This window comes from Argentina silus, assembly GCF_951799395.1.
Source record: "Argentina silus genome assembly, chromosome: 13".
Classification (NCBI taxonomy): domain Eukaryota; kingdom Metazoa; phylum Chordata; class Actinopteri; order Argentiniformes; family Argentinidae; genus Argentina; species Argentina silus.
The window spans coordinates 906,100-917,549 of NC_139667.1; the positions used below are offsets into that span (position 1 = coordinate 906,100).

At 48.2% G+C, this 11,450-nt stretch overlaps 2 protein-coding genes across 2 annotated transcripts in view; one reads left to right on the forward strand and one right to left on the reverse strand.

The window, feature by feature from the left end:
• Positions 1–348: 348 nt before the first annotated feature.
• dynlt1a (dynein light chain Tctex-type 1a) lies at positions 349–2,086 on the forward strand (the record flags this gene model as incomplete). The annotated part of the gene is made up of 5 exons (XM_083682821.1): positions 349–375; positions 644–685; positions 956–1,079; positions 1,244–1,321; positions 1,866–2,086. 5 exons carry the CDS (start codon positions 349–351, stop codon positions 1,934–1,936), a joined length of 342 nt encoding a protein of 113 aa, XP_083538947.1. The 3' UTR covers positions 1,937–2,086.
• A 132-nt stretch (positions 2,087–2,218) lies between these two features.
• The window catches only part of rlf (RLF zinc finger), a 12,426-nt gene continuing 3,194 nt past the window's right edge, over positions 2,219–11,450 (reverse strand). Inside the window, exons 3-8 of the mRNA XM_083683296.1 lie at positions 11,448–11,450; positions 10,814–10,949; positions 10,144–10,346; positions 8,591–8,727; positions 8,043–8,184; positions 2,219–7,909 (exon numbers count right to left, since the gene is read on the reverse strand). The exon at positions 11,448–11,450 is cut by the window's right edge and continues 79 nt beyond it. Coding sequence (XP_083539422.1) covers positions 3,095–7,909; positions 8,043–8,184; positions 8,591–8,727; positions 10,144–10,346; positions 10,814–10,949; positions 11,448–11,450 — 5,436 coding nt within the window. The 3' untranslated portion in view covers positions 2,219–3,094. The remainder of the gene's footprint in view (positions 7,910–8,042; positions 8,185–8,590; positions 8,728–10,143; positions 10,347–10,813; positions 10,950–11,447) is intronic.

Below are 11,450 nucleotides of genomic sequence, written 5' to 3' on the forward strand. Positions count from 1 at the left end.
ACAATTATGTCCTATGTTCTATAGCATTAAAGCATTCTGCCCATTCAAGAACGAAAGAGCGAAAACATCATCAGGATCACACCGCAATAAAAGTCTAATTACACCAGAGATGCACGTACTGTGTGCCTCTATCAGACTACATAAGCCTAACATCTTAATAACATCTTAATGACTTTATCCTGATTTGTTTCTTTACTGAAAATACATAGCCTAAACCAAAACAACTGGATAATGTATTCCAGTGTACTGATTCAGTGAGTCTGGTTCCGTGATTTAACGGCCTGATTTGTTTGGAGAGATGTCCCTATAGCAACCACGTCCCCAACACTAGACCCACATCACAGCAGCATGGACGAGTTTCAGTCCGCGGAGGAGGTAGGATCATGAAGAAATACAGGCCGATCGAACTAAACGGTCACACTTACAATCGCCATAAATTGAAACACTTTAAAATTCAATAGTTTTATTGTAACAGGTTTTGTGACTGCCTTACTAAAACGTCAGCTAGAGTGGGCAAACAAACCCCACTCCCATTAAAAAGAAAACCATTCTCTCACACACTGAATTGTAATAGCCTTAGTGCATTGCAAATGTTTATTGATGTTTAATGTCATTTACGGTTAATGTGTGTTGCCTGTTTCAGACTGCATTTGTCGTTGACGACATTACCACCATAATAAAAGATGTAAGTGTGAATCTCTTTTCAGAGTGGAAACCGACAATTCTTCTGACACTAATAGTTGGGACCTGCGCGGCTCTAAATGTTATTCATAGCAAAACACATTAAATCCGATGCATATAATAATGTCATACCACACATTTTCAATACTATTAAATAAAATGCCACTTTAATACCACTTATCATTCAATGTCTGTTCACATGAGAACAGAATGCAAACAGAGTTAGTTTAATCATAAATGGATGTCTGTGTGAAAACGGACATCATCATTACAGACTGTGGAGGCCACTATCGCCAGCAGTGCCTATCAACAAAGTCGAATCAATCAATGGACATCCAGCATAGTGGAGACAAGTCTGAACCAACTGGCCAAACTGGGAAAACCCTTCAAGTACATAGGTAAACCCATTTGACGCTAACCGGTACACACACTTTCTAAACCGGTTTTGATAATTACAATAAAAGCATGTCTCTCCCTATCATGGCAATGGAAGGTTTCTGTAACACACTCAGATAATCTCTTCCACTTTCTCTCTTTTTGTGTGTCATTTTGTTCCCATCAGTGACCTGCATCATACTGCAGAAGAACGGGGCAGGCCTGCACACTGCCAGCTCCTGCTTCTGGGACAACACTATTGATGGTGAGCCATGTTTGCCAAACCGCGCTGAGCCAAGTCGAGTTAAAGCCTCCTGTGTTCGCCTTGTTATGCATCCATAACGGCTGTAAAAGCGCTGGACAGGACTTGCATGGCTGACACACAGAACCAGGCAAGCGAAGGAGAATGTGAACAGAAAATATCTGAGCTAGCATATTATGGTTCAGGCCTGGTCTGTAGTGTGTAAAGTCTTATAAGTATTGAATGGAATGATGTTTAGCTGCTTGAATCAGCATGGCACTGCCCAGGGCAGCAGTGGTAGCTATGTAAACAAATATTGTGAAATATAAATGAAACTCAAGACTTTTTTTTTTTTTTTTTTACAATTTTTCTATTTTATAATTTTTGTATGCACTTTGAGATTATTCTTGTATAATGAAAAGCACATTATAAATGTAATCCATTTAAGACATCATTACTATTATTAAATGTGAGCCTCTGTAACATTGTAAATAGAAAACTATAAAAAGCTACTAGCTGGCCAGTGAAACCACAGTCAATCGTTTGCTTTCTATTCTCTGTCTACCAGGAAGCTGCACAGTGAGATGGGAGAACAAGACCATGTACTGCATCGTCAGTGCCTTCGGGCTGGCTGTGTGACGGACGGATCAACCACAAGCTTCCTCTTCCTTTTCTGCTTTGAAACCAGCTCTACTCCTATCCACTCTAGTTTTGCAAATGTAAACTTAGTGAAATAAATCCAGACATTTTGAAATTAGAATATATGACTCTATTTCCTTATTAATTACACTGTACTGGTGGATAATTATTATACTATCTTTTGTTTAAAAAAAAATGTTTATTAGAAATAATTAGTAAAAAAACTACACGGTCAATTAGCTAATTATCCAACAAGAGATTTATTTAGTCTACAATTACTGTATATCGGAGTGGAGTCATCCAGTACGCAAAGGCACCAATCTACTCACACTGTATAGGCCTACCACAACAGTCTACTCACACTGTATAGGCCTACCACAACAGTCTAATTCTGAGATAAGGTTCTCATAGAACACTGTATAGGCCTACCACAACAGTCTAATTCTGAGATAAGGTTCTCATAGAACACTGTATAGGCCTACCACAACAGTCTAATTCTGAGATGAGGTTCTCATAGAACACAGAATACTTTCTTGAAAACAAATAATGTAGGCAAATCAATGAAAAACAAAACATACAGAATGCAATTTAATATTTTTGAAAGGGCCTATTCAAACATTTATTTTTCTTATAAAGCATTACATACATATCTGCCAACATCCATTCACTGCATTGAAAAAAATGTTTCTTGATACTAAGAGGGAAAATGGCGTACATCCCTAGTGTCTTTAGTAGGGCAACATGAGGTGTTTTAAGTCCCATGGGAGCCATTTTCACACATGAACAGCGTTGAAATGGGTCACTGGCCTACTCTGTTCTTCTAAATGATATTTGAGCATTTGTAAAAAGTGTTTTGTGAGAAGACATGTACAATATAACAAGTTCATTACTCATCAGCAGAAGAAATGGAATATGGTATGAATACTCTGCAAAGATTTAAAAAATCAGTTGCTGCTTTTTACAGGTATGAACATGTATACATGTCAAATAAGATACTGATTAAACAGTTAATCAGTTTGGCAACTTAGAAGAAATATTCGTTATAATATCAGATTAAAATAAAATTAAAAAAAAAAAACACTGGGGTAATTGGTCTTAAAGTTGGACACAAAAATGTCTGTTTTGTTCAAGGTGTTAAGATATAGGTGCTCAGTTCAACTAACTTCCAAGAAGTAGCGTATCATTAGTCTCTGTGGGGAAGAGGTCATCAGGCAAGGAGGTGGAAAACCTTGGCCTCTCCAGAACCACCACGGGCCTGAGGTACTGCAGCTGCTTAATAGCCAGGTCTCCGCACCCTGTAAGGGCCTTGTCTAGGATGGAGCGCAGGTTCTGGACCGACGTGCAGTCCCCCGTCATGGGAAGGGGCTTCAGCGGGGATGACCGGGCCCGTTTGCCGCGGCTGACGGCGGTGAGGCCCCTTTGGCTGTTCTCTTTCACAGAGCAGTTGCGTCTATACGAGTCACGGCGCCGAGGCACCGTCGCAGGCAAGTGAGGAGGCCGAGACACGCCTCCCTTGAACTCCTCGTCCTTGGAGGTGTCCTGTATGAACTTCAGGAAAGACGACTCGAAGCCCATCGGTTTGTACGTAGCCAAGTCGAACGGGCGCAGGGGAGGGCTGTGAGGCGGGGCGTCCTTTGGATTGGGGGGGTGCTGCTCTGACAGTTCGTTTTTACGTTTCAGCGGCTGTCGGGCTGGAAGGGAGGGCAAGGGCAGTGATAGGTTCGTTGTTTTACCGCCATCTTTTCCCGAAAGGTCCAGGAAGCCGTCGTCAACAGTGAATATGAGCGACGACGGTGGAGAGAGATCAACAGCAGGAGGGTTTGGGGGTTGTTGTTGTCGCCTTAGCATCTCCTCCTCACCGTGACCGTTTGTTGCAGGCTCCTCTGTGTGCCCGCTAGGCTCACCGTAGAGCAGGTCGTCTGCACCGACCAGGACGTTCCTCTCAGCAGGCGGCTCCTCCTTGAACCCGAGAGGGTCATGGTCATCATCAAGGGGGTCCGTTTTGATGGAGTGCAGACTCATCGGCACCGACGGACCCCCGGCGCTCTCCGGTTCCGCTTGGTATTCCATCTTCAGGACCCCATTGGGCACTCGTGTCATATCGGGCCGGGCAGACTTCCTCTGTATCAGCTCCTCCAGCTCCTCCGCGTTGAACATCAGCTTGTCCTGGTTCTCCGTGAAACTCTTTGTGGCGACGTTGTGGCACGTCAGGTAGTGACGCCGCATGCTACGCAGCACTGTGACCACGGAGTCGCAGTCCAGCACCATGCAGGGGTAGGCCACGCGCAGACAGCGGTCTTGGCACATCTGCAAGGCCTCCTCGTGGGAACGGAGGTCCAGATCTTCAAACTGTTGTTTTCTATAGTGAGCCTTTCCAGGGGTCACAACGCCCACTTCAATATCGTCCTCTCCATTTGCGTCACCCTGAGAGTCCTTTCTAGACTTGGCGCAGTGTCGCAGAGATTGCCTGAGGGGCAGCCTGGTGGCATCTTTCTGTGGGCCGGCGGAAGTGACGATCAGCTTCTTTTGGCATCCGCTGATCGACTTGTCCTTATTTTGAGTGTTCTGAAGGCGCACTACGAGTGAATCGTAGAACTTGCAGTGGGTGAAGAGTACATGTTCTTTAAGTGAAGTGCTCTGGCTGAACACGCACGAACAGCCCTCATGCCCACAGTGTAGCAGTTGGGCCGCCTGGTTCCGATGGTCGCTCTTTGTGTGTCGCACCAGGCTGCTCTTCAGGTGGTAAGAGGCGTCACAGTTCATATAGCTACACCTAAACTGTGGTACAGGCTCCTCGGAGAGCAGGGCAGGGCGTTTCAAAGTGCTGTGAGAATGATACTGGCTCTTATGTCTCAAAAGACAAGAGGAGCTAGAGAAAGCCATTCCGCAGTCCTTGTGCTTGCAGAGGTAACGTTGAGGTTTTGAGGTATCCTTCACAATTTCGCTGCTTTGATGCAAGTCTAGGTCCTCTTCCAGGGAGAGTTGAGAGCGGTTATAGCCATGCACCAACTGTAGGTGGCGCACCAGGCCTCCCTGGCTGGCGAAGGCTGCCCCACAGTCCTTGACCACGCAGTGAAAGGGCTTGTTATAATTGGTCAGGATATAGCACAGGTTCCCCTTGGCTACCAAGCGTCTGGTTCCCCGCCCCTCTCGCTCTCGCTCTCCTCCTCCTCCTCCTCCGTCCTCGCTCTCCTCCTCCTCCTCCTCCTCTTCCTCACAGCGGTCTGGCGGGGGTGACGACGGAGGGTGATTCAGTTTCTTACTCCTCTCTTCAGGCTTACCCAGTCCGTTTTCTCTCCTCTTCCTCATGCCAGCTTTCCTTTTTTGGTACCTCTGCTGCCAGGAAGGGATGTCCTTTTTTTTCACTTTGAGAGACTCTTTTTTTAATGGCTGGGACTTTTTTTTTAGGGAGACTTTGCGCTTTCTGGGTACTGGGGCTTTACCCTCCTCCCGCCTTTTAAAAACACAGCTCATCTGGTCCACCACTGCCTCATTGAGACCATGTGTCTGAAGATAATGGGACCTCAGATCAGATTTCTCCCTGTGGCCCTTGAGGCAGATGTGGCACTTAAAGGGCTTAAACTTGAGTGACTTGAGGATCCCCATTCCCTTCGCCTTAGGCTTAGTGAAGTTATGCTTGTTCATGTAGTGGTAGATTAAGGTGCAGCTTGTCACACACTTAAAGCCACAGCCTTTCATCTCACATGCGTATGGTTTAGTTTTGGCCTGCAACAGAAAGGGGTTTGTCTGATTACTCTCGGCAAGTTCTGTCTTCTGCAGTAACACAACTGGGGACTTGTTTATAAGGGCCTTGTGAATGGGCATGTGCGATGCAGTGGACCCCGAGTCTGCATTGGAGGGCTCACGAGGTCCGCTGTTGGAGCTGGAGGGACTCAGACTCAGCTGACTGAGCCCAATTAAAAGCTCTCTAAGTGGGTCACCGAGTGGGAGGCTTGCGGGGGTTGTCGTTCCACTGTTGTTACCAGGTGAAGGACAAGTTTTTTCGTTTTCTTGGCCTAGCCCTTTACTTGGCTGGCAAGCTGACAGTTCATCTACGCTCGTCTCGGTGCCCGGCTCCGTTTTGATCCTCGGCCCGATCGACTTTGATCCCTTCTCTTTGTCGTGTTTCTTGTGTTCCTTACTGTCTGACCTGAAATGCTCTGGGTGGACACACTTCAGGTGCTTCTGTACATCTCTGGCTTTGTAGAAGTTCCTGCCGCACTTTTCAAATCCGCAGGTGAACTTTTTACCGTCGAAGCACACGGCCACCGACGTCAGATGTGAGGAAGAGGAGGCACTGCTGGTCGAGGAAGTGGTGGAGTGTTCTCCGTTGACCCCCTCCTCAAGAACAGGCTTTGTATCACATGACTTTCTGGGGCAGGCCGTCTCCTCACTAATTCGCTCAATAAGTTTTCTTCTCGCCTTCCTCTGAGTCTCAAAGTCTTTCTCAGAGAACGTAATGTTGTGTGTGGTTAAATGCTTAAGGAATTCCTTTTTAGAAAAGTAGAACTTCTTACATTCGGGGCTTGCGCAGATGTACGCTGCGTCACGGAAGTGCTGTGCCTCATGGTGGTACAACTGACCCAGGTCACAGAAAGTAACATCGCACCCTTTAAGATCACACTGGTAGCTGAGCTTAAAGCCGTGGTTCTGCTTGTGCGCACCAAGTTCATTGGATGTGTTGAATCGAGCGCCACAACCAGTGACCGCACACATGTAAGGCAAGTCCCCGTAGTGGGAACGTCGATGCCTGCGGTGGTGGTAGGCAGACATGAAATGGCGTCGGCAGAAAGCGCACTTTTCCCGCCTGTCTCTCATCTCAAAATAGTGTTTCACGTTCTGGTCCCCCTCATGGTCAGACTTGACGTGCACGCTCAAATACTTGGAATGCTTAAATGTCTTTGCGCAGTGAACGGAGGGGCATGTGTAGATGTCACGGTTCTGCAGTTCAAAGTGGAGGTTGATGTAGTCGAAGGTGACATGCTCGTCATCCACGGGCTTCTTCTGTGCAGGTGTAGAATGCTCCAACAGGTGTTCCAGAACATCAGGGTCATGGGTGGACTGGTAGTACATCAAGAGGGATGGGTCAACAGCAATCTCACCAGGCTCCAAGTCATCTAGGTTATCCTCATCCATCTCCTTCTCCAAATCGATCCTCTTTTTAACCTTTTTCTTACTCTTGGGTGGCCTTTTGATGTGTTCTTTCGAGTGTGTGATGAACTCCTTCCTGCAGTCGAAGGCCTTCAAGCAGACAGGGCAGGTGTAGACGTTGTTTTCGACGTGCCTCTTGGAGTGCTGCAGGAGTTGAGTCTCCGTCACGTTTTTCTTACATATCAGGCAGAAGAACTTCTGTTTGCGTGAGTCCAACTCAGAGTTACCCTTTTTAACTGCTTTGGAGGGTGGTTTAATGTCACTTTCACTTTGCTCGTCCTCCTCATGTCCGTTGAGGCTACTACTTGACCCGTTTAATTCCTCTCCCTGCATACCAGGCGATCCTCTTCTCTCCTCCTTCACCTGCAAGTGGGGGTTAACCTCCTCTAGCCCGTCCCTCTCCTCCTCCTCACCCCCCTCCTCCTCTTCCTCCTCCTCCTCCTCCTCCTCAGGCTCAAGTCCGAGCAGCCTGATGCAGTGATGTTTGAGTGTCTTCCAGTCCCAGAACTCGGGGTCGAACGGCCAGTGGGCTTTAAGTGCCAGGAGCAGTTCGCATCGGAGGGAGTTGGGAATGATGGCGTTTTCCTGGTCGTACTTCTGGTCGGGGCGCAGGTGGAGCTCCTGGAGGCTGCTGAAGGCCGTCTGGGAGGGGCCGAGGAGGAACTCAGTCAGCTGGCAGGCCCGTAACACTTCCAGGTCATCCTGCAGGAGGCTGGACACGGTGGTGCACACAGATATCTTTGTCTCTGCGTCCTCTTGCTTCGGAAGCTGGAGGGCTTTAACACACAGCTCCACAGACGAGGCAAGGCCCAGATGCTCTGCCTGCAGATGGAATAAAGAGAAAAAAACATTTCAATGAAACATGTTATTACAATGTAATTACATTGTGATAGTGTTATAACTGAAGTGTAAGGACAAGTTATTGCTAAGTGTTAATACTGCTGTATGCTCTCACCTCTGATTGGATGACGCGTACAAAGAAGAGCAGGTGGTAGACAGTCTTGGCGATGGCACCAAGCTGCAGGCAGCGCTCCAGCAGGGACTCCAACGACGGGTCAATCCTCCTCTGGAGCTTACTCCACAGCAAGGTCAGCTCCCTTCACAGCACAGACACACACGCATGAGAACAGGCCTAAATCAATGAAGATCAGATTCAACTAGTGTTATCATTTGAGTGGACTTCTGTGGGTCAGTTGGTAGAGCATGGCGCTAACAACGCTTAGGTTGTGGGTTTGATTCCCGCTGGGACCATATATACTGAAATGTAGGCACTCACTGCAATGTAAGTCGCTTTGGATAAAAGCGTCAGCTAAATGGCATATATTAGTTGCATTCAAGCCAAGATTAAGGTGTGTGTGTGTGTGTGTTTAACCTGGGCTACCATGCAAGTCAAATAACTGATGTGAAGAACATGCATCCCCTCCATTGTGTTTGCATCCCTCCACCCGTCCCACCCGTCCCCCCTCCGTCCCCACCGTCCCCTGAGGTGGACCAGCGTCTCACCAGGAGCAGTAGAGCGCCTCCTGCTGCAGCTGCTGTGTGAGGAAGGTGGTGCACAGAATAAAGGCTGTGTTCTCGTCCCCTTCCGTCTCTAAAGTGCATGTGATCTCCAGCACATCCTTACAGTCCAGTCGGGAGATCTGTGACAGACACAAACAGAGGCAGAGGTCAGGCCAGATCACACAAAGCACCAATGGGACAACAGTTTCAAAGCGCACACAACTGAAACTGTCCGTTTCTATTTTTTGAGAAAAAATCAAATTTCCTTCCATAACCACACCACCTGACAGCTGTCGGTATAGACAACATATCACAACCGAGCAGAGAAATGAGGATGCCATTATCAGGAGACGAAGCTGCTATTAAAACAAATTTTTTTCATACCTTTAGACAGTCCTCAAATTTTACCGGGGTATACGGTACTACCGTGGAAAAAAAAGAAGTTTTTACTTCGCGTGGGGCTGGCGGGAGCCGTCTCTGCTCCATATATTTAATCTACATTGAACATTTTAATTATTTATGTGTTGATGCTATACTGTGTGACATTTAGCCTAAACAATCAATTCAACTTTACATCCCGATCACAGCTGGACAAACTCAACTAAACAGTTGGATATCTTAATAAGCGCTGCACCACGCGCTGCATTCATAATAACATAACTCGTCTCATGTCCTATGTCCTGTAGCCTATCGGCTATCATTTGTCTATAAAATATTGATTTAGTTACCGTTACGAGACTACGCTCTGGGAGTCCTAATTCCGCTTGCGTCTTTGTCAGTCCTTGTGGATGTGAGTTTATTCGCGGGGTGCATCAACAACGCTGCCCGCCGCCGGGTTTCCAGTCGGGTGTGACAACGTGGACGGTTAACGACGTGTATGGTGTCATGGTAACGGATGACCACACGTCCACATGAACGTCTGTTTGAACCCGACAGCAGCACTTACAGACAGACAGACAGACAGGCAGGCAGGCAGGCAGACAGGCAGACAGACAGGCAGACAGACAGACAGACAGGCAGACAGGCATCCCATCCATGCAGCTGTTAACGGCTGTTTCAGTCTGAGGTGTGGGTGTAGATTAGTTCCCATCTCTGGCCGTCAACTTTTTCATGCAAGTCTCGCAAACAACCTCGTCCACCTCTGCAGGCTCTCCGTTATCGTCGGGTCGGGACAGGAAGTGCTGCCCTCTAGCAGCAGTGGCGTGTCGTTAGGGACCGAGTCATCGCCGCTGGTCATCGCTTGGTCTCCTTCTCTAACGTTAGGTGGAGGAGGTCACGTGGTGCAGCAGCCTAACAGTTACACGGGTGACTCTTTCTCCGACCGCGCCGGCAGCGGCGCTGGTACACATTGTGAATCACCGAACAGCTCAATGTGGCGTTGGATAGACAACGGAGCAGAAATGTCATGACGGTATTGAGAAGCATTCCGTGGCCAATTTCAAATCCCGTGGGATGCCGTATTACCGTTATACCGCCCAACTCTAATAGAGAGACAGACAGAGACAGACAGAGACAGACAAGACAGACAAGACAGACACACACACACACACACACACCTCCATGATGGCCTCCTCACTAGGCAGCAGCTGGCAGAGGAGGGAGACGTAGGTCTGGCGGAAGGTGGCCTGGTTGGAGAGGAGACTGCATTCAGTGCAGGCCTTGGCCAGCACCACGGCCTTGGCTACCTCCCCCATCTTCTCCAGGTGTTTCACCCGCATCTCCATGAAGCCCTCGCCCTCCATGGTGATGTAAGCGTCCACTGGGGGATGGGACAGAGGAGCCGACAGACGCCAAGCCCAGCCATTGGCTGATATCAACATTTAAAGTTCTAAAGTAACTCACCAACTGCCAAAGTATTCCGGAACACTCACCGCCTAGAGTGCCAAGTGTTTTATGTGGTGTTTACCTGGCAACTACACTTTGGCTGCAAAATGAAGCATCATAATTTTTTGTATTTCTGGTGAACAAAGTCACCCTCGGCACTCTGACAATTAGGGCGACTTTATTCACCCTCGGCACTAAATGAGTTAAGGGGCATCTTGTTAAAAAACGAGAGTCAACGTATAAAATGGTGTCACGTTGATGTTCTGCTCCTTTCAATAAGCCATGACTGCTTTTCTACCTCGAGTGACTTCCAGGCATTGTATGATTCGCTTCATTACCGACACAATCCACGACACCTCCTCGTGTCCTAGCGACACCTCCTCGTGTCCTAGCAACACTCACCTTCCTCTGTGTTCGTGGGCTGACCGGTGAGGAGGGCGCTGAGGGCGGGGTTACTCCAGGCCCCGCCCTCTCCTGTGATCTGGAGCAGGGCTTGCAGGTCTGTGCTGCCATACTCCAACAAGGCATCATGGGCCACCTGCAAAACAATGATACAAGAACACACACACACACACACACACACACACACACACACACACACACACACACACACGCGGTTCAGAAAGTGCAGAATGTCCCTGAGGGTAGAAGTAACATAGCATAAAGCAGTGATGCAGCCTCTCCCTACATCAGAATGCAGCTGATAATTATCCAACCGCCACAGATTCCACCTCCAAAGACATTCTCCTGATTCTCCCTCCACCTCCCTTCCCCACCCACCACGCCATTGTCCTTTACATTGTAGTCTCCATCCCTCTGAATCTCCTTCCTCACACCTCCCTCATCCAGGGCTCTCCCCAGGATTCTGGAACAGTGTGACGGTGGATCGCTGATAATTAGCCTTGAAAAGTTCACAGCGTGGCGCGGCGCCACCCTCCCGTTCTTCAGGGAGAACCCCGCTCAGTACATTCTCTTCCTTTGAACCTCAGCTACCCTCTTATCCCAGCGCCAAGCCCTGCTCAGTCCCACCCCTCACCTG